At 34.5% G+C, this 24,354-nt stretch overlaps 1 protein-coding gene across 1 annotated transcript in view; it reads right to left on the bottom strand.

The window, feature by feature from the left end:
- The window catches only part of GPM6A (glycoprotein M6A), a 116,870-nt gene that overhangs the window by 17,620 nt on the left and 74,896 nt on the right, over positions 1-24,354 (bottom strand). The window contains exons 2-3 of the mRNA XM_027635936.1: positions 18,522-18,714; positions 5,900-6,056 (exon numbers count right to left, since the gene is read on the bottom strand). Of these exons, the coding sequence (XP_027491737.1) occupies positions 5,900-6,056; positions 18,522-18,714 (350 nt within the window). The remainder of the gene's footprint in view (positions 1-5,899; positions 6,057-18,521; positions 18,715-24,354) is intronic.

Below are 24,354 nucleotides of genomic sequence, written 5' to 3'. Positions count from 1 at the left end.
TAGTTGATAACCTATTTAAAAAATCCTGATCCATACTGTAGTGGTCTTCAGTGGTGTGAAGTTTTCTATACACAGAAGATATAACATTCAGTTGGGAAAAGACTGCACTATACAAATAGTTTACATTTTTCACATTGCCAAGATTGCGACTTCCGTTCAGGAAGTTTGCATGGATTGTACTTGGAAACAAGACAGTGGAGCTTAAACTAGAAAGCAGAAATAACACTTATAACTTCTCTAAACAGATGTGTCACTCGAAGTTTATACTTGGCTGTCAAAAATATGAACATGAGCTCTTTCCTTATATATTTTTAATGGGGTTTGAGAAACCTATGAGAGAATGAAGGTGCAGGGACCTTTCTTTCTCATTTGCTGTCTTACCAAGCATTGAAAGTCAATAACAATAATCAGCCAAGGAATTCTAAAAATGTGACATTTAAAAAGTCTTAAATAAAACATAACTTCTCTGGGCAGCTTTTGGTTTACATCCGGAGTGCAACACCTCCTTCCTGGGCAATCAATGCCAAAAAATATTTACAAAGATAAGTATGAGTTTATAAGACATCAATAGGAAGATGTATTTCATATGAACAAAGAACTGTTTACAGTTTCCATGGATTTTGTAGACAGTAACTTTAAGTGCGAGAACTGAAAAACAAGCAGGCTAGAAACCATTGAATAATGGATAATGATTACATCTTGCACCAAAAAAAATCATGAATTTATGATAATGTCACTGAAATTCAAAGGTTTGAATAAGTATAAAGAGAGTAAGATGTCTAGATGCACTGAAAAATAGTAAGGTAGACAGGTGCAAACAAGGATCAGGGAAAACAGTGACCATCTGATGAAGCATTCAAGTTAAAACTGAGAAGGATTATTTGAACATAGGGGAAATAAAGCTATCATCTTGAACAATATATGATGATCCATAATAGAAAGGTAAAGCCCATGGAGAAAGTGTAACAGCTCCCACTGTCAAGCACGCTTTAGAAACGTATGGAAGCACATTTTCAGAAAACAGTTTCATTAACAAAAGATATTTATTGACTGAGCTTACAAGCCAAGAAAAAATCTGCCCTTGATATGCAAGACACACAGCACAATCTGAAGCAAAAACCTTTTGTCTGGTTTATCACTAACAGTGACACTTCTGTCAGCAAGCAGCAAGACCAAGAGAAGCTACTGGTAAGGCATATAATAATGTCTGTCACACTCCTATATTAAAGGAAGTAATGAACACTGCAGTCCACAAAAGGACTGAATATACAATACATGGCAAGATATGTGAGAAAAAGAATGACTGGATGAAAGTATGATCTTATAAGTGCGATATCCCTGAGAAAATCTGGAAGTATACAATAAATAAAAACAAAAAATCCTGGACAGATTAAAGAAGTAAGACAGAACAAAACAGAAATATATAACAAAATAATTTCTGAGCTCACTGCAAAAAAATTCTCAAAGTATAACAAATAGAGAAAAAAAGCCCTTGCATTCTTTCTTCTTTTTAAGTAATCGTATGTATCTTAATAATGTAGTTGGAAGAGCAATGGCATAAAGATATTTCTCTCAACCACTCAGCTGAACTCTGAAGTATTACTAGGGCTTGTCCTTCCTATTTCAAGAACAAGTGCAGAAGATTGCAAGGAACCCAGTCCTCCAGAGAAATTCTAACACTGGTTAGTGTTAGTTGGTCATCTTATCCAGGGATAAAATGACTTCCAGAAATCTATAAAGTTGCTAGTATGTTTTATTTTGCTACTAACTCCAGTAGTGTTTAGACAGCATATGTTATTCATCTAAACTCCAACTAAAGGGACCAAGCAGGATACATCCAACTAGATGTAGACAGTTGATTTATGTGCTTAATACAAAGGACATAAATTTAAAGACTTGAGGGTTATTCTCTTTGCAGAAAATAGGACAGTCACTAGCAGAAAAATTCAGCTTATCTGAGAATGTCTGTCTAACCCTCTCTCTCCTTTAACTACTGAAGGAGCATGGGCCTTTCTCTTGACAACCTTAGTGACATTCCTAGTTAGGTGGAATACACCTGTGTCAAAATATATTCCTTCTAAAGTTGACTTCACCATTAGCTTCTGGGTGGATGATTTCTGGCAATAATTGATGTTTCTGTTTTTCAACTAGGCAGTCTAAAAGGCCAGAGCACCATATGAATCTTATCTTTCCAATTTCCCATGTCACTGTCTCAAACTACTTATGGCATACACTGCTTAATGTGTATGGGGACAAGTGGTTTTTAGATACTTTCCTTATTTGATTGGATTAAAGGATTCTAGATCCATAAGTACATCTGCTATCTTGGAGAGAAGGTCCTTTATTTCTCATAAATGAAGAAGCATAGTGGTATGAAGCATTCTGCATTCCTCAGATAGAGCAGTATTCAATCAGAGGCAAGGCCTCCCTGTCTGTCAGCTCAGCATTTTTGCACCAGATAATTCAGATATGGTATCTAATTTCCAGAAATGAGAGCTTCATTTCTTGCATTCAGAAATAATGCATCTGTTCTGGGTGGGAAAGCCAGATGAGCCTGCACTGAACTCTCTTCCTCCTATTACACAAAGAATCAAATGTCAATATGATGCAGTTTCATTATCTCTAGAATAACTGGTTTGGTAAGGACAAGATGAAGTCACAAGTTCACAGGTGGTTTTTCAAAGCACTTGTGCATTTGTGCAGCTTCAATGTTTTTTCTTGTAAAATAAAATTTGGAAATATTTTTTGAAATTCATGTTTTAAGGACTCATGAACTATAGGTCAAATAATACATAGGTATTCAGGTAGCCAAAATTATTTTCAAAGGCACAAAAATGCTAGTCATTAAAATAAAAAGTTCCTAAACACTAAAGATACAGAAGAAATATAAGTCAGTGCAATTTAAAATATAAACCATCTTTCTCTACAGCCTTCACAAATGTTTTTAAAAAGTAAGATACGAAGAAATAGAAATACAACTGTCAGGATGAAGTCTTTATACAAGGTTTTCTGATGAAATAAAAAACTCCAATCCTTCTTTCCCATTTCATAGCATAAAATGAGGAAGAAATCCTCATTGTGTTTCTTTCTTAATTTTTTTTTTTATTTTTCATTTTGACTCTTAAAACAGATATTCTAAAGCAAGGTGTAAATGAGACTTTCCATGATCAAGTTAGATGAATATAAATAGGGAGAGTATTAAATTGCAAACATGTGAACAGTGTTACAGTTGGCTTCAGGCCTGTCTCCCATTCTTCACTAATCATACTGCAGTACAGTTATATATAACTGTTCATTTAATACTCTAAAAGCATGTTCTGGCATTGAAAAATGAAGACTAAAAGCCATCTCTCCTGAAATGAGACTGGCATTGTTTTATTGCTTTTGGTTTACTTTTCACAGTAAATTAATTCTGCAAACGTTACCAATGAGACTTTTCATTGTCGCTTTCACAAGCACTGTCTCAGATCTAAGAGGTTATAGTCCATGGCAGCACTGCCATGACTTGGATGCTAAGCCTCTGAATACTCAGATCGGCTGATTAATCAACTATACAGTAACTGGAAAGGTTAGGTTGAACTATTTCTTTTTGCATTACTTCAGGTAAAAAAAATTCCTTTTCCCCATGCAGACCTAGAAAGTGAGCTATTTACAGCTAAGGAGGGAGGTCAGGAAGAGCACATGAAAAGTTCCTAGATAGATGTTGGCTATCGGTGCTCTTAAAAGCCTATTTTTCAAAGAATATATCTCTAAGAAGGAGAGAAAGATGGTACTTTTCTTATTTCCGTATATAAAAATACAGCTTATCATACAAAGTTAAAATAAACTATTCCTTCTTCAAAATTTTTAACTGATTTTTGTCTCCATCTTCATAAAAAGTTTAGTCACAGACATAAAGAATTTGTTCATGCAAAATATTAATGAGAAGGAACTAGTAACAATGGTAAAGCTGCAGGATTTAATTTTCAGATCTTATCATGCTAAATTGCTATCGGGAAAGACATCAACAAATTAGATGTGAAATTATACAACTGGATTTTTTTAAAAAGGTGTTTTTGATGTGGAACCATTTTTATAATTTTAATTCTTCAAAGCTACAAATATCCTGTGTGTGCATTTAGTTTCAAGGTATTGCTAAAAGAAACCAACTGTTTAGTTTTTGACAGCTTAGATTTTAATAATTACAAAATTACTATTTCAAAATTATATACAAGGAAGCTTTCTCACAACTTCTAGTATCTGCCAACCCCTTTCAATAGCATGAATGACAAGAATGTATTTAACTCAAAATAATTGATGGATTAATTTTATTTGCAATCACAAACAGTATACAGCCTTAATGTTAGCTGCATAATCAACCCAAGGTTTCTTAAAGTAAAACACAAGCATTGCAAATTACTGACAAGGAAAGTAAAATGCTGAAGGAATTGATTTAACAAATCATTAATAACAATAGTATTATTAACCATACAATAGTTGTTTAACTGTTCGTTTCTTCTAGACACATACTACAGAATTACAGTTAATACTGCAAGGGCATCAAAACTTTGAAAGGATGCAGCACTTCTCTGCTGCAGTATTGAGGACAAGCATTCATGGGAGTTGCGAAGAAAAATAATTTTCTGAAAATTTTGCTGCTCTGTACAAAATTTGAACTAGCTTAGTAGGTTCTCAGTGAATATAGATTAGAGATTTCTTTCCAGGAGATGAAAGCAGTATTGGTATAAGCAATAACTGCTCTTTATTTAAAATGTTTTCAGTTTTTATTTATATATTCATTTAAAAGTTTCAAAACAATCTTAGTCAAAGTACCAAAATCATACAATGGCGCTTGACAGGAACAACTGAAAAAAAGGTGAAAACACTGGATTGTTGAGGAGCGTGTTACATCTGTGAAAGGATGGCATACATGCTGTATTCCCCAATTTACAGTGTGTACATCATCTGTGTTCAGTTTAACCTTAAATGTCAGGATATCCAAAATACTAGTTTGATAGTCTTTGTATGACTGGAAGTATCTACTGCTTATATAGTTCTTTGACTATATTCCAGTTTAATAAATATTGACAGTTGTAGTACAATGGCAAACCCAAACCTTGCTACTATTTTATATATCATTTGTTGTTAATAAAGCAAAAAATTAAATGTACCATAACACCAAGATCTACTTGGCTGTATTTAATCATTTACTTTTCATCACAAACATGATTTGTTGATATTGATAGTATTTGCAGAAATATCCAACTTCAACAGCTACCAAATGCACAGACCTCTTGCCCTAGATGCAGAAGAGTCAAATACCAAAAAAGTTAGTTACTTACCGGCTAATGAACAGAGATGGTAAAATAATCCCAGGTCAAACAGTCACCAATTTTAGTGTGACAAACTTGCATTTAATTCCCAGCACAAATTATAATTTTTTGAATCTAGGTTTTCCAAGGTCATAAGCAAATGGTCTCTTCAAACCACAGATTAACATAGAAGTAAAAATTGGCTGTTTGCCATTTAGAAATGAAATAAAACCTGATGACAGGCCTCTACTTGTTCCAAAGAGGAACAGGAAAGATTCCTAAAATAACTGAAAATATTAGTAAGAAAAATTTCCTGTCCAGTAGAGCTGGAGGCATTATACAGTTTTAGTTCTGTCCAGAACAGTTTATGTTGCTGAGCTAATAAGCTTTTCCATTCAACTGGTGGAATTAATTGCTCCTAACTTAGTGTTTAACCAATACAGAGAACATTTGTAGTGCTCTGTTCTGCTTTGCTATAATTTTTAACTACTAAACTGAAGCATCACAAAATATTAAAGAAACATAAAAAAATTAACATCACAAGCCACTAAAAATATAAAAAAGATGTTGAAATTTTCATAAGTACAAAAGCTTTCTTAACCACTTACCCAGGCGCTGACACATCTGCCACAAGTAGTGATTTTGAAATCCCCATAGAGATCCTTGATGGCACCAGTTGTAAAGAATCCCTCCACCATCAGCAAAATGCCATATACAAAGAATGCAGCTGCTACACCATATATCACATACTTGAAGATGTCAATCCTGTAAAGAACAGAAAAAATTAATTATCTGCATAAATATTTAAAGCTTACTCTGAAATTTCAGGGTAAGATAATCAGACCCATTAAGCCTCAAAGTTTTTACACTGGAGTGAGCTTAAGTGCTGATGTACCATAATGACAGCTGAAGCTGAGAACAGGGGTGAACTTTGAAATAAAATAGCATTGATATAAGAAACACTGGGCCATTTAATTTAATTAAACATAAAAATTATTGTCCAATGGACAAACAGTCTAACAGAATAATAAAGTCATAAAGAGACATCCCTAACTTCAGAACAGAATCATATTATTACAAAAATAACATTAGATCATCTGGAATTCTTCTATAATGAGCCTGTAAAACATCATTTCACAGACCTAGAGCTGAAGGAATGGAAGTGTGGCTTGCAGTGTAACATGCAGAGCCCTCGAAGGCTCAGTCCATTACAGACAACATTACCTGGGTTGTGTGGTTGTTCTGTCCAGCATTGCCTAAAAACTAAACACTGGCTCAAGGAGACTCTGCCTCCTAAATGTTCTCTCATTAACAGAGTTTTTGAAAAGATTTATGGCAGTGCCTCTCCATCTGAAATGTTTTGTCTAAACTTGGAAACATAACTAGTAACCACTGCTTTGGATCAACAGGTTTGAAAGCTTCTTACTTGAATTTCTCTGAAAACTAGCCACAGTAAATTTCCAGTTTATCAACATGACATGGAAGGAGCTGTGCAACTCTCTAGAAAATGGTATTGTGCAGATTTGACTAAGTTCCAGTCATATTGTCCAGCAACAACTCATAACAACATAAGACAAAAAATATGGCAGAGACCCATTAGGATCTGCCAGATTAATTTTGATAAGCACCAAACCACTACCCACACTTGATATTTCTTAAGACAAAGATTAATACTTCTACTGTTATGAAAGGCAATATTTAATGCTATCATTTTCTTAGGAGCATACTTTTTATCATCACCCAAAAGACAACTCTCAATATTCATTGTATGCGTACAATACAATAACAAAGCTCAAAAACCCGTTAAAAACTCATTAAAATATCTTTGAGTTTGAATGGTTTTCAAAAGATTCAGAGCCAGGTTCTTGTTTATAGTTGATACTTCAGACATATGACTATGTCTACAACTTTATTGAACATATCTTAAGCTTGCATTAGTCACATAACAGTGCAATAAACTTCTGACCTGACTTGGGGTGGGAGAAGTACTGTAAATGACAGGATATGTTTTTCCCTAACATTCCAATAACAAATCTCTTCCAGTTTTTTTTCTACATCTTTTTTCTTTTATACTCCAGTGAAAACTAGGGTAAATTAAGATACATGAACTATTTAAAATGGTGAAAAAAATTTAACACTATAGACAGTATAAGATGATGCAGGTGACATTTATTTTAATATATATAAATCCTCATTACATTGCAAAAATCCCATTTTCCTAATTTTTTTAACAGAAAAACTCTGGTTTAATCCCTTCTTGTCGCTACTGATAAAAAGAAAAATCACAAAAATAAATAGCAAGTTTGTGACTATTCCATAAAACTCTTCATATTCCTATGTTATATATCTTAAAAAGTTGTGATCTTCACCAGTGGTTGAAGTATGGGAGTTCTGTTAGCAGCAGCTCCTCACAGACCCCTATGTGCTCAGTTACAAGTCATCATTGCCCTAAAGAAATCAAGACTTTCAGGAAGTCCGGAGACTATTTCAGTCATTTCAACAGCCCTTTAAACCATCTGTGCTGAGTCTCCCACTGAGCTGCTTGTGTCAAAAATTGTACTAAGAGATCTCTCCTTTTTCCTTAGCCTTATGTGCATCTACAGGAATAACTTTCACTTAAGGCTTCCTTCCCCAAGGAAAAAATATATATAGCTATACACTAGCCAAATATAGGAATCAATTTCTTCCTCATACACACATTACAGAGAGAAGTAGTAAAATCTCTACTGATCAGACTACATGAGATGAAATAGCCAGATTTATCCCAAGGCAAAAGGATCTTGGATATAGCAAAGAGTAAAAAGAAAAACAAAAATTATGAGATGATCACTTAATTACCTCTTTAAAAGCCAGATAGAATCATATTGGAATATAACCACATTTAGTGTCTGCTGTATTTGAAGAAAACATATTACAATAATAACATTATATATGTATATACATAGTTTTGAAGATAGCCTTGCTATCAAATTATTCTGCAGGATGTAATACAGTTCACATAAACTTTTATTTTCTAATTAAGTTATAATAGATAATAAAAGACCCTGTAAAATGCAAATTGCCTTTCTTTAAAATAAAATGTGATTCTTTGTGGATGAACTCAGGGAGATTAATTGCCATCTGTGCTTCAACAAATTCTCAAATGCTGCAGACAGAGCTTAAGAGCAACCAGGGAGGTAGAAGGGAATGGCAGAAGGGGTGATGAACATAAGCCAATGGGTAAGATGGGTAAGGACAAAGGAAAAAGACAAACAGGGCTTACACTTGTGTAGGCTGGAATGGAAGGAAAGAGGTAGGTAAGGAGCAAAGAAAGGAGAAAATCATAAAGATAAATTTTGTACTCCTGACAAGATTGGAAAAATACCTATTTGGTTAAGGCTAAAGCTACTCTAAATAAGTTGAACAAAAAGAAATCTTGAATACCTAGTCATTAAACACAGAAGTCCCATTAGTACTATATAATTATGAATTTCAGGTCACTTTCTACTGAAAGTCAGACAATTAAGATTATGAAGATAACCTAGGTTGCTGAGTAGAATAAGATGAATGGTGAGCTAAACATAAAATAATTGTGAAAAGCATCCTGAATTTTTTTTAATATAGAATAATCTAAATCATATTTTTCATACTGTATTAATCTGGCAGATGGCCCACAGATTCTGGATCTGCTTTTCCTCACAACACTGTGTTCAGAAATGCTAAAAGCACAAACATCACTGTTTTCAATTTGTGATTTAAATCAAGCTGATCTTTCAATTTTTAGGTCTTTGCTGCTGGCTCATTAATTATTCCATATTAAGGAGATTCCCTAATTCATCAATCTAAAACTGGATTCTATCCAACAAGATGAATATTAAAATATCTCTACAGAAAACACTTTCTTCTTCTGGCAGAAAGTATTGATGGAAGCCATCAATGCTAACTTCTCAACGAGCAGGTTGAAACTGAGTACTGAGTAGACTATCTCAGCAGAGACAAGTCAGAGGTGAGTAAAAACATTCTCAGTGGGTCAGATCAATGTTGCAGATTTCCCACTGTGTATTTTCATTGTGTTTTGGCAAATTCAAGGATTAAAAAATAAAATAAATCAGCAAGCAATATGACAATTTGTTGAACGATCATGTCTATGTGTAGTAGATTTTTGTGAAAAGTGTGCTAATAATGCTTTGGAACAATCTACGTACTTGTTAGGGATTTTTTCTTTTTTAATTTAGTTAATACAGAAATGTAGTGCAGACATTTAGCTGTAATTAACAGCAATTAAAAGACCACACTAGTCTGTCCTGTGACACGCAGTTCTCATGCTGTCCATAAAATCATTTTATTCACTTAAATTATCTGTTCACTTGAGCCTGAACAAGTGATAAAAGCTTTATATTGGAAAGGTTTTCATTGGCCTAGCCCACCAGAGTACTAAGTATTACTGTGGGACTAGTTTTTCAGCATTTATAGTTCTGCCTCACATTTCTCTTGCTGAATTTATAATATAACTTCTCCAATATATAGTATGATACTAAGATATTACAGATGTTAAATAGCACATTACTGCTGGTAAACTGTACCTATATTCCCTGAACACAAGTAAATTCAGGCAATTACATCTATTGCTAAGCTAAAAAAAAACCCAAACAAAAAACCAATACAATAGGAAAAATTAAGTACCAAAGTTATCAAAGTACTAAAAAGTTAGTAAGATTACCATAGTACAATTCCTAACTAAAAACTTTTCTTTTTAGCTGGCAGAGACAATTTAGAAAGATGAGAAACATATGTAAATGCTACCATCAGGGTAGGACTGCTTCACCAGTTTTGGGTGTTTGTGGTTTTCTTGTTTATGTGGGGGTTTTTTGTCTGGGTTTTTTCAATTACAGGGAACTTTGAATAGTTCATGTTCACATCTAGAATGCACAATAATCTCTGTTACTCTGTAAACCAGCAATGCTGGCCTCTGTACTCATCCTCTTACCCCCTGAGGGACTGATCCTAAGAGGCTGTTAAGACACTGAGGTAGCAGCCTCCCCCCTCAAGCTGCCTCAAGCGTGTAGAAACAGTTTCATAAATGTGTTTTTAGGAGACAGACAAGATATAAGGGGATGTTTGCAAGGAAGAAGGTCTGTTTAGGCTATGCAAAAACCAAGCCACACGCAAGTTTTTAAAAGATGTGCTTAGGCTCTCCTGGAAACCAGTTGGGAACAATTTCTTGGTGTAAATTCATGATACTATTCATTTAAACAGATTGAGCAAAGAAGATAATTGGTAAAAGGCCAGAAATGTGACACCACCTCCCAAGTTTTGCTCAGGTGCTGCTGAGCTGTTCCAAACTGCCCACACTGGGCTCTGGAGACAAGCGTACAGACTTCTAAATTTCAGGTGGAAAGAAAACAAAATTGGTGTACAGAATGCTGAATTAAAGTTTGTCAGGAAATGATAAAAAGAGAAAGGATTAACTGGTAGACAAAGGATAAGACCAACAAAAACCGAAAAGTAATTTTTAGTAAAGTAGAAATAAAACACATTAGGAAGAGAACAGAGATTTCTAATTCTGTATTTCTTAAAGAAATTTTTGTATGTAATCATACAAAACATTTGATAAAAACTAAAGCCAGACCATTAGGATTATTTAAAGAAGAGATCATCATACTATAATATGCAAGTTACATTTGCATTCTGCAAGGGCCAGATTTTCTCATTCTACTCTGAACCAAAGCTGATGTGACATAAGATCCCATTGATTTTAATTTGTGATGTACAAAGTCTCTACAGGTATGCAGAACAAAGCCTAAAAGTTTGATTGTTGCATCCTTCTTAGGAATGGGACAGTTGAGTGGAGATTTCACGGAGCACCTCTAAAAGCAGAGGAGAATCCAGAACCTAACAGAGGAAGTAGCACAAACCACAACTCTGCCCTAGGGATCCTGTTACTTTCTTGCAACAGGAAAGGATCTGGTATATGAATTTAAATAATCATGAAATCTTTGAGTTCAGAACACAAAATTCTGACATATGGACAAGGCTGCTTCTCAAAGTTGGGGTTTTTTTTATAATCTAGTCTTGTTCTGTCTGCTCACCTCTTGCAAAACCATTTTCTTAAAAACATTTTTAGAAATGTTAATTACAAAAGAAATCAGCAGCCTTCTTTGCCTGAAGAAGGCAAAAAACCCTGTTGGAACTATTGTACAGCAATATGCTGACTTCTGGTGGATTTACATGATGGTTTTTGTGTACTATGGATACTGAATTCCCAGGCAACTTTCTATAGCAATAAAGTGTAAAAAGACGTGGTAAAAGCACATCACAGGATTTGTGAGTGTTTCTTCATTACAGCTATAAACTTGGAGACACATAAACTACATACTGATAGTGTAAGACTGAAAACTTGCTACTAAAAGTCCAGATTGGGATGGTAATAGTGAATTTTACCCTTTTCAGATCTCCTGTGGAACAGTGAGTTATCTTAATTTTATATGGCACTTAAAGTAAAATTTAGCAATATGTATTTTACATAGGAATGTACGCTTTCCATTTTATGTCTATAAAGTGAAATAAGACTAAAAGGAAATAAAAGTATTTAAAATAGAAAAACATACTTCCTATGGAGAACCTATTGAGAAAGGTCTATTGCAAGTCCAATCACAGGTATGCAGTGATTATAGCAAATCTAAGATTCCAGTCGCCCAGGAAAGAAAACTGCTTAACACTGCACTAAATAATACAGATGTTTGCCCGAAAGTAAGAGGCTGTATTTGCACAGATGAAGACCAATAAATTCTTTATATAGGATCATTCTGCTGGTACAACCGTGTGCTGCGATGAATTTCCTTATTCAACTATTACATAAAATGAGGACTACGTCTTTGCAGGTACTTCCCAAATCCTAAATTTTACTTACATAGGTTCTTACTGGTGTTCATTCTAACAGAATATAGAACACTAGGCTACATAATACTGCTGAGTAGGTAGTAAATATGACTTTTCAGCACTGTATAATCTTTTAAAGGTCATATTCTCAGGTGCTGCCATTTTTTGTCAGATTTGATGCATCCACAAATCAAACAGGATCTAAAATGCTATGTTCTTCATCTAATCTTTAATATGATCTGTTACAATATATATGTGACTCAACCATTCCAATGAAATAGAAATGTTCTCCTTAAGTAAACTGCATCAATAACATTGAGGTCTCTCTTCTGTCAAATTACAATACATGAATAAGACACATGGGCCAAGGTTAGATCTTCCTTGTAGAATTAACTTCATTGTTCTACACAGTCAAAATCCAGGTGCAGGAACTCATGGAGTGCTGCTAGTGACAACTCTCATTAGCCTAGTTAGAAGTCACCTTACCAGTGAATGGTTCCAAAAACACTGTATACATCTCCAACAAATGACTGTACGTGACTGGAGTAGCCATCCTACTTGTTTGGTATATGCAAATCATGTAGACATTCACTTCTTTCCTATGTCTTCTTCCTGTTCATAGGCTCAGCTAGCTGAACTGGTGCCCAGCTGAATCTTTTCATTACAGAACCAGTGAGATCATCTGCCAGGGCTCTTTAGAATGGCTGCTGTTTCCAAGCATGATATGACACAGGCCTGCCTAAGTTAACAAATGTTTGTCCTAATGCAGAGCCTTATATGTTTTGCTTCCCATGATACAAATTTAAGTCCAAATTTGAAAAATGCCAAGCTTTTTTAAGAGAAAAATGTGTCTCTTAAAAAAAACCCAAGGATAACCAGGGAAAACCAGTTTAGTACTATTGATTATAAAGAAGATGACTTAAACAGAATCATCACACAATTGCAATTACATTGTAATACCTTGCACAGTATTCCATTAGTAGTAGCAGAAATAAAAAAGATGATAACTAATATTTTAGTGCTACCTGTATTTAACTTGTTATATCTGCAAAGCCAACAAAACCAAAAAAAGAATAACATCCGCTTATCTACCTCTCAAAACATTTGATTTTATCACTGAGGGGAGATATAAAAGCTTCTACACCTGTTCTTTTGTTTTTCCTCAAAAGAAAACAGTTGCACATCCATATGTATATTACTAAACAATATCATCTTAATAAACACTGACTATACACTAACAGAAAAGTTATCAGCAAGCATCAAACTAGGCCACAGCAGTACCTGAAACACAGGTTTTCACATTCTGAAAGGAAGGGAATTTTTAGCTTGAGGAAGGTGGCTTCAGTGAGTGTCTGTGGCACTTCCAACAGAGAACACCGTGACAACAGATTTACAGATTGTAACTTCAGTTAGTTTACTATTTGATTTCACACCTTTAAAAGGAAGGGAATTTACAATAACCTGAAATAGCTTTGACTGTAGTAGGAAAATGGTTTTAATGTTTCTATCAGGGAGGTTTCTTCGTTTTCCATTTTAAGAGCATGATTCCCTTGTTCCGTGGCCTATATATCACAAACATGTGACAGATGGCACTAGCTGGCCCTGCATACTGAAGAGAAAGAACTGCAAAAAAATGCTCTTAGGAAACACACCCAACATATCTTGTGCTGCTGATTTTCTAAAAAACTTCATTTGGAAATTGTTCCAAAAACCAGAAAAATATAAAAATCCAGCTGATACAATACATGCTTGATAATCATATGTCTATTTCTGCTGCATTAGTAATCTTCTCGAAATCAGTGATTAAGTAAGCAAATCTAGTAATACCTGTTACTTTGTAGATAGAGTGTTCACTGCAGTTTATTAAGTTACAGAAGAATAACTAAATCCCACACCTAAGTCAAGCAGATTGCTCAATTTTAGCGAAGCCTACAGAGCTCTTAAACTGACAAGATAGGCAACATAAAACATTAACCTCTTACAGTTAAAATGCTGTAAAGGCAGTTTTCAGGGTAATTTAAACCATCATATTTATTTTCTTTGACTCTCAAGGAACTAAAATAACTACTCTACAGCCACTGAAGGAATTCACATTCCAAACAAAAGATTATGACTTCTGCAAATTCCTGAACAGGCATTTCTTTACTCAGTGGGGGAAGGGAGGCAGGGGGAGGGGGAGCAGCTACCATTAGAATGGTGATAATGTTGATAGTGAAAAAGTCTGGAACTATAGGGAACGAAGTTTCACAAAACTGATTTAGAAAGCAATATAATTAGAGGTTAGTCCCAATGAAAAGGATTGATAATTCCAAATCATTTTATAACAATCCAATTTATTAAAAGTTGATGGATTTAGAAATGACTGTTTAAAGAGAGAAGAGCCTACCGTTGAAATTTGTGATTTTTGAAGATATGTCCTCTCCATAAGGAATACCTATCTATACAGTATGTGTTCATATGAATTTGAATACATTTGATTTATATTAGCTTACAAGAGTTTAAAGTATCTGTTTTACTTGTGTCACCCTGAAGAAACTAAAGTCAGGCTATAATCTAGCACTTTGAGAAAAAAATACTGTAAAAAAATTTCTTTGTCTTTTTTTTTAGACATTTTGGGATTTGGGGTTGTATTTTCCCCCTTGAGACAAGCAAGCAAAAAAGAACTCATTCTACCCTACCCAGAATCTCTCTAGAATCCCTCCAGTATTTTGGAATTATTGACCATGATCATTCCATATTTTAACTTGGAAAGAAAATCATAAATTTGAGAAAATTGCTGTAACTGCCTGGCATTTAAAAGATTTAAAAACAGCCTCAAATTTGCTTAATTTTTTTTAAATTATAAATATTTATTACTTATCTACATTTCTAAAGTAGATATGAACTGCAACTGGTATATACTATTCAAACTCAGACAAGAGTCCAGGGAGATGGAATCAGGGACCAATCTGCAGGGCCAGCACTCAGATCACCTCTTCTATTTCACAGGGCTGCTGTTCTTGGCTGAATCCCCAAGGGCTGAATCCTCCAAGGAAAGTTCATGGGTTATTGCAGGTTCTTAATTAATTCAGCTCTCCACAAGCCTCTAGACACCATGCGGGATGTAGGCTCCCCATGGAGCAGACAGGGAGTAGGGCAGTTGTGGCAGCCAGGGCAGCCCCAGCCTCATGGTCAGGAGAGTCTGTGGTGAGGGACTGAACCCCTCAGGCTTCACTGAAATGGGGTCCTGGACTAAGGGAAGGGTGAGGAGAGGCCCTAAGGGAGGCCAGGCAGGAACAGTCAGGGCTGTTGATGCCCTCAGGGGCATTCATATAGACATTTCTAAATGGCATTGTTGGATCAAGGTACTTTGGCTTTTATTTTAGGCACTTCAGGAGTGCTGTGGCTGTTCAGACTTTATTTATGCCCTCCTTATGCCCTACTTTCTCTACAGGGGTCTGTTACTTTTTTTAAATTGCAGTGAGTAGCAACACTGACAAAGATAAAAGATACAGGGTGGCTTGTGAGTTGTGTTACTTTCATTCAGAACAAACGCTTGTGGACACAGTTAAAACAGACCTTATCTCTTACCACTCAGGTAAGTAGCTGTCAGATAGGGACTGATTTTTATTCGAAATGACATTTGAAATCCAGCATGCTAATAAAAACATACATAGAAACCATAAGTGTGATTAAAGATAATCTAACGCACTTCACTCCACTGCAGCATCTGCCTAACACGTTTATCACAGAAAGTCAGGCTGCAGGCCAATCTGAGACACTTCATAGCACTAGAAGCATTAAGAGCCCAAATGTATTAAATAGTGTTAAAAAGGTATAATTTAGTAGAGCACACTGCTAGATTTTTTTTTTAATTCTTATAATTTCTAATCAGCACTTTGAACAACTAGCTTTTATTTACATTTCAATATGAATCATGATGTAGGCAATGCAGTTTACTTCTACTTACATATTCTTCCTTCTGCTTTTTGGCCTTTCAAAACTATCATTATCATAGGGCTTTTGTACTGCCAACTGCTAATCAATAGTCATGACAAAATATCGAGTATCTTTTCTCCCTACAAAATTATTTTAAAAAGCACAGTAGTATCTACTTAAACAGGTAGAAAACTAATGTGTGCAAATTTCTTTGCAAGTCACATAGTTTATCCAGTTCAAAGCAATGGTTCATCTGCTTTTAGTCAAAATAGTTGCTCCTTCTCCCTTTAAGACATAAGTTTAGAGACCTCCTTCACAACTGAATAAACTGAAATTTCAAATACAGTATGTCTGCTAAAGAAAGAACTGGGTTTACTATATCTTTTAGTAATCAAAGGAAACAAACAAATCAAAAAGCTACTAGCTAAGACAATTAAATACCAAGAAAAGAAAAATTACCTTTATAGTTCCTTGATCTTTTACAGTGAATTATATGCATTTGAACTATGCCCCCTGACTGATATTTTCACTTAAGTATTTGACAGAGAGAAGCTGGAAAACTTGCTATGAAGAGAAAGCATCGATTTGTGGCTGTTCTGCACTAATGGCTTCCTAGGGAATAATAAAATAAGTTAGAGCCTAATGAAATGACTGATCTTTCGTTCAGGATAACAATGAACCTTAGCCGTCGAGTCAAGTCAGACTCATTATTCTAAACGACAAGCCAAAAAGGTAAAGCAGAAATTACATCTTCCTAGCAACCCAATATATTGTTATACAAGGGCATCTAAATTCCTTGATCCAAAGATGAAATTTTAATATGGCATAGCAGTGACATACTTACTTGGTACATGCTCCCTTCTGGCTACTAATCCCACAAAAAGTACACTTAACATTCACAGAGAATCTTTGAAAAGGATGTTGATAATATAGCCCTTGACAATTTAAGAAATTTAAGATTCTTTTTCTAGTTCTCATGAAAACAGTGGTACCCAGTTGGATCAAATATATATATATTGTTCATTTTCCTACCTCGAACAATGAATAGAAGGAAAAAGTAAGAGCAGGCAAGTTAACAGGATAACCCCCAACACTATTCTAGCCTCTGGGATTTCCTGAGTTGGCTAAGTCATTCGACTGTCATTAGAAACCATCAATGGATTTGTTTTCCAAGATTATCCAGTCTTTCCTCGAGCCCATAAAAGTTGTTGACATCCATAATATAATCACAATATACAACTAGCTTCAGAAATCTTTTATGAAACAATTGAAGAACCACCACTTGTTCCTTCTGGACCTGTTTCCTCTGATACCTCAAACTTCTTGTACTGGAATAGAAAGACAATCTAACCTCATGCACCATATACATCATACCCTGAATTTACAGACCTTTAGCATAACAGTTCTTCATCATCCCATTTCTAGGCCGAAGAGTCCTATTATACTCAATTTTTAACCATATAGCCTCTGTTCTATAATTCTAATCATCCTTTTCTGCCTTCTTTGGGGCACTAATATTGTATACAGTATTAATGAAATGGATGAAAGATGTATTTACACAATGGCATAAGTATGTTCTCTGTTTCTCTTTGATTTTTCCGGTAGTTGGTATTTGGTTTGTTTTTTGACTGCTGCTAAGCCCTGGGATGTAGTCATCATGGAACTATCCATAATAAGAAGTCAGTGTTTTGACAGATGATCAAATCATTTCACTTCTCAAAAAAAGGGTCATGAAATAAAATATTTACAGATTAAAGGATAGGATTCTTCAGCTTTAGTTGCAACCATTAGCAGCCAGGTAAGAATTTGGATTTCAAATACCTAAAATCATTTTTGAAAGAGAAAATTTTAAAAATATTAGAAATATGTAATTTAATTTAAGGATACAGTAAACTATTTTGTTAAATGTAATAAATTTAACAAAGAAAAGGAGATGCTCAACAAAACAAAGGCCTTCCTTAAATAGGTTTCCAGGAGTAGCAAAGCATGAAGCCTTCAAAACAGATTAATACTAGATATACCAAAGACAATACAATTTTGACATTTCAAGTCTCAGGGTTCTGCACAACTCTTCAGTTACTTCTGTATTGTATTTATTCCCAGAACTGTTACTTGTTGTACACTCCTGTTTTACCTGTTTAGAATATAGAATTCTGGGGGGTTTTGGTTTGTTTTTTTTTTTAAAGCAAGAATGTATGGTACAAATTCATCAACATCATATGAAGTACTCTTCAGTAAAAACTTAAATTAAAACTGTGGGATATTAAACAGTATTACAAATTGCTTGTAAATAGTAAAAATATCAGCACAGTCGAAACTTTATCTGCTGAGCTTGTCCAAATCATTCTTTCTATGATTTTCATTAAAAGACATTTTCTTGAATCAAATTTATATCTCTGGAGGAATTTTTCAGCAGTTTTAAAAGGAAACAAGTGAAAGAATCTAGTAACTTACATGGTAAAGACATCAATAACATCTCCTGCAGCTCTTGTCATCTCAAAGTAGGTTTGCAGAATGTTGACAGTTCCTGAAAGTGCTTCATGTCCACAGCCACAGAACAGTGCAACTCCAGCATACAGTAGGATGGTAGCAATCAAAGATGCATAAGGAATACCTCCCAGGCATTTGATGCAACACTCGAAGCATCCTACAAGAAAAAAAAACAAGTTCCAGACTATATCAAGAAAGCAAAAAGAAAGCTTTTACTCTTGAGAAACACTTTCGAAAATTAAAGACGTCAGGCCAAAGAGAGCTTGGGTCAAGTTAAACAATCCAGACCGTCAGAAAATCTGTGTAAGGTTAATTCAACTTCTGAGTTTCCTCAGTTCCTTCTTGACCTGTTAAATGTAGACACGCCCTCTGATTAGCATGAAAGGTTAGAAAACAAGGCAAGGCCTATAAATTTTAAATACTTATAGAGACAATGACCAATTAAAACTGACTTATAAGATGTTCAGCAGGTATAAGCCAATGTATTTTAACATGCTCCAAAGGCTTTATGCTGTGCTAAATCATAGGAATACCACAGATATGTTAAAAGAAAGAAAAAAGGCACAAAAAAGCCATTGTCTACTTTTCTGACATCTAACTCTCACATGTAGCTTTGACATGTAATTTCATAAGTTGGTAAGTTTCTGTTTCATTTAGGCTAGATAAGAAAAGTAAGAATTTTCTGTCTGTTCAAACATTCATTCATTCATTTACTACTTTTAATGAACAAATATAAATCTGTAATATATATATATATTTATCATATATATATGTTTAGCAGCTGCTTATATGCAAGATTCTCTGAAGAGAAGAGTTTATGCCATTTTCAAATATACACACATTTTCCTTAAATATAAACCTCTTGATATTTTTGTACATGTAAAGAATACTACAAAAGGCAGTATTCCAATGGCCGGATAGTTCCTGGTAGAAAAATATAATATACCGAATATTGAATATTCTAAACATGTAAAAGACAAAATAATTTCCAATTATGTATGCTAGTTTTATAAAAATATAAAGAAAGTTATAGCTTTGAGACTACTTTTGGTTAAGGACAACTTGCTATAGCAGAGCCAACTGTAAAATACCAGATGTAAAATGTGCAAATTTGTGTATTTTATCTGCTGCCAAAGTTTTGCTGAGTAACCTGTTGTACAAGTTGCCCACCTCCAGCAGCCATCACGCACATCCATGGGTGTAACACTTTCCATGCTTCCAATACTTTGGTAATAGCATTTCATTTTCTTCCCCCTCTCTGAGCCCATGCAACTCTGGATGAAGAACACATCTTGCAATTCATGTCATTCTACTGTAGTGGCAGTGGGGAGCTTTCATATTCAGCAGCACAAAGCTTTGAATGCCCAGTGATCAGTTTGTGTCTTTCTTCACAGTGATTGTTAGACTATGGGGCTTTTATACCCAGAAACTCTGTGGGTGTTTCATCAGTGCAAGGTCTTAGGAACACTAGGAGGATAAACAAATGCTTTTGAAGTAACTAATTCTGCATTTTAAGGAAAACTCTTAAAATTCTTTTGGTTCTGTTTTCTAAGATTACCCTTAATAATAACTGTGGTTAACTCCTCAGTGTTTAAAAGCCTACACAAATACTAGAAAAGAATCATTCACTGGAAAATCTCCTATCTAAAAGGTAAAAAAATTAACATATATTTAAAAGATATATATTGAACAAGAACTACAGGTAAATATGTAGTTACTTGACATCAGAGTTTATCAAAAAATTCCCATTGTACATTTCAGCACAGAAAAAGCCTCAAAATTAGTACCATTGTAAATCCATAGGCTTTATATGAAAAAGTAAAAAGAGGGGGAGAGATGACAATAGACTGATAATGAGAGTGATGTATTAGGGCTTGTAAAGTCAAAGATGAAAAAATAAGGTACACCTAAATATTTTCAGGGACACATAGACTGTGGGAAGAGTGTTTCTTGATATTGCAGTAGCTTAGGGCAGGGTAGTGGAAGAGAGATTTCATAAAGGTTTCTTTTTCCCCTTCCAAGAAAGACGAAGTTGGAAGAGAGAAAGTTAAAGAAATGACAACACAAGAATACGAACAGCTAATAGTCTGAAAAAGAAGAAGTTTCATTAAGGCCACACCCACATAACACTGCTGTATTTAATACTGTGAGCATTGCTATGCAGAAAAGGCTAGCTGTGCAATGCCTCCTGCAAGCTGCTGCATATCACTCTCTAGGTCAAGTGAGAGTTGAGCACACACCCAGAGGTCACAAAATAAGATGTCATCAATACCCAGAGTCACTAATATTGATTTAGCTTTATTATAGTGAAATATTGTAAAAATATAGTAAAATGTGGGTTTGTAGCAAATGTGGGTTTCGTAGCAAATGTGGGTAGAGCCCTTCCCAAATCTTCATTCGCGAAGCCTAGCCATGATTGTAAAAATATAGTAAAATAGCATAACAAAGTAAAAACTGTATAATACAATAAAGTGATGACATATAAAAAGGAGCAATACAATGGAAAATTTAATCAGAAATAAATCCTTTTTTTTCCCCCAATTGTTTCAAAATTTGAAAAATAACTGAAATAGATTCATAGTTTTTGAAGAAATGCTTCTATTTATCTCTTGCATTACAACTGTTCACTCTCATAAATCTTTGAGGGAAGCTTTTAGTAGTATATTTTACCATTTCAAGATCTTTTCACTCATTAAAAAAACTCAGAAAAAAATTAATTCAACCACATTAAATTTTCAGATAATCAGGTATTCTCAAGGCCTTGCTCATTTATTCAGCTCTTCCATAGGCTTACTACCTTTCTCACTACTCATTTCGTGAGTAACTCTAGACTTTTTGGGGTTGTCAAACCAACTCAAAACTAGAGAAAACCAGTGAATCAGGACTAGGATTTTAAAATGGCTATCACACATCATTCATACACCACGAGGTAATGTGCTGCAGGTAGCATTTGCTCCAGTTCTTTTCTTTCGGTTGTTCAGAATTTGAAAATGGTTGTTTAATAACAGAACAATAGAAATGCTATTTTAACTTGCACAATGATATTGAACCACCAGTACAGAACTGTGACTCAGCTGCGCAATGTTTGAATGTCTGTGTGAGACAGGCAGTCATTCACCGCTCTGAATATCATCTTCACAAGGCAGTTAAAATATACAATCACAGAAATAATTACTAGGAAAGATGAAAAAGACTCTGTGTTGCTTTGATGTTTGTTTTCATCTTCAAATACAGTTTTCAGTACTTTTCACAGAGTTCACTTTTCACAATAAGCTCATGCTATATAATTCAGCATCTACTGTACTTATTTTGCTTATATGTACCAATATTTTTCCATCAGGTGAAAATCTAGATCTCCTGGGACCATGTACCTTTACTAAAACCATCAGAACTCATCAAAAACACTATTCTTTGGAGCTTTCAACATGAAGAACTGTACTGTTCTTTTTTCCCTTATTTTATCAAAATCATTCCATAGAGAAAATTTAATCATGAAATACACAGAAGATGACAAGACAAGGATTTTACATGGATAAAATAAAACTCCAAATACTTACTATATTCAGCTATCAAAATGAAGTACATTAATGTTGCATTATATACATCTACCTTCCAGTCAGCAAAGATCTCACAGACCTTTGCTCCTCTTAGTACAATTATTAATCTACATCAGAAATATACTTGATGTAGATATCTAAACTTCTGCTTTAAAGGGCTTGTAAAGTGTTCCTTATATAGGCAAATCTGTGCACACCTCTTCTAGTTTCTGGGTTTTGGGTGCAAATTTTCTAACACATCTCCAAGTGCCCTAGCCAAACATAAGTTGACCTTCTGTTTATACAACCTCTTCTCTACATTAAGAAGGCAAAGGATTTAGATTTTGAGCAGCAGAAGAAATTGTCCCTGTGATTTACATCTTATTAGGCACACAAATTGCACCACCACAATAATTTCTTTGTTTATGTGTTAGTGGCATCTGAACTCTGCCTCCTCAGTACAGATCAGGAGATACACCTGACAAATAAAACACCTAATCTATTTCTGGCCAGTACATTTAAAAGAAGGAAAAAAAAGATTCAGGACTTACATCTCTTCCCACTTCTGTCTGTGAAATTGAAATTTAAATCAATGATGTCAGAACCAGTTTCAAAATGCAATTATGCTACTGTCTTTTACGTTAGTGGTTAAGAAAACCCATTCACCCTACACATTAACATGAAGAAAATAAATATTAAAAAATATATAAAAAATAAACATAGAGAATATGGTTTTTCATAGAGAATATATCTGGTTTTGCTTTTTTCATTCTTTCCAAGGCATTTTCAGCTAGAACATCTAGGATGATTAATCACACACAACTACATCTCCAAAGCATTACTGATTAATCACAGATAATTACATCTCCAATGGGAACAAGTACCTCTGAAGATAATATAACATTTTAATAACATTTTTTCTTATTTTTATTAAAGAATTTTTTTTCTTATATGAGGAGATAGGACAGCAGAGCCAAAGTAAAATGCAAGAGAACTACATAAACTTGAAATAAACAAAGTAACAAAATTTTCTGTGCCTTCCATGCCTGGTTAGGTATGCATTTTCTTATATCTAAATTTGTACCACTTGTCACACAGCTTTCATGGCAAATCAACTCAAATACAGAAATACAGTTTCACAGACCATCATGAAACATGCAGATTAAGTTCTGAATTCTGTTAAGGTAGACTTAACCTCAAGAAGTCAAGCTACTGTTATGTAATATTTTGATTGATAAATACACCCATCAAAACACATTGTACTGAAGAAAAAGTAACATATTTTACTTATATCTAGTATCAAAACCCCCTCAAATTATTCAGCATGTGGTCAGACTTCCTGATCTGAAACTGGTCACCAAGGAATCACAGTATAGCAACACACAGAAGCAATCCAGCTCCTTTAATATTGTCCCAAGTACAGAAGAAAGACAAGACATTCAAGATGGAGTTTTACTAAGCTGCAAATGAGGTGAAGCAACATTTTGGAATGAGTCAGCAAAGATCATCCTTGTACTTTGATCTGAAAAATCTGTTCGAGAAGGGTTTCATACACAATCCCACATATTTGCCCTCTGTGTCCCAGGATAATTCATGGGATACACCCCCACCCTGCTCCCACCCTCTACTGTTATACAAGATGCTAAAAACTAAAATACCTTTCTTAGTCTCACTCAAGAGATGACTTCTCATTTAAATTAGTTTTCAGTTAGAATGATTACTGTTACAGAATTAGCTATCAAGCAACAAAAGTACTTTTACCACAAAATTAATTCTGAGATCCTGACTGCTAGGACTACAGTGGAAAATTAAACTAGACAGTATTTTGATCGAATTGTTAAGCATGTAACGCAACATGTTACGTCAAAAAGCAAGAATAATGTTCCAACAAAATCACAAAAGGATTTTCAGGAAAAATGCTGACTAATTCCAAGAAAATGCAAAACAAATATGCAGGTATCTTTTACATATTAAATTGTGTATCATTACTGGATCTACTTTGACTTGTTATCTCCTTAGATGCTAGCTAATCAGGTATCAGCTAACACCAAAAATCAAAATCTTAGTCCCTAGATCTTTACAGTAATTTTGCAGTTAATAGTCGCATCAGTTACTGCACTCAACATGGGACCAAGGCTAAGAGGAATCATAAAGACTTTTTCTTATTTAGATGCAAAATTTATCCAACTGAATTGAAATACCTAAGGTTGTGCATTGTGCATGTTTGCTCATAAGAATCCCCCTGCCCAAGGTGATAACTT

The sequence above is a fragment of the Corapipo altera genome, unplaced genomic scaffold (genome assembly GCF_003945725.1).
Source record: "Corapipo altera isolate COAL_440 unplaced genomic scaffold, ASM394572v1 22b, whole genome shotgun sequence".
In the NCBI taxonomy this organism is placed as follows: domain Eukaryota; kingdom Metazoa; phylum Chordata; class Aves; order Passeriformes; family Pipridae; genus Corapipo; species Corapipo altera.
Note: the sequence above shows the minus strand (reverse complement) of the source record. Positions and strands in the feature narration are given on the sequence as shown.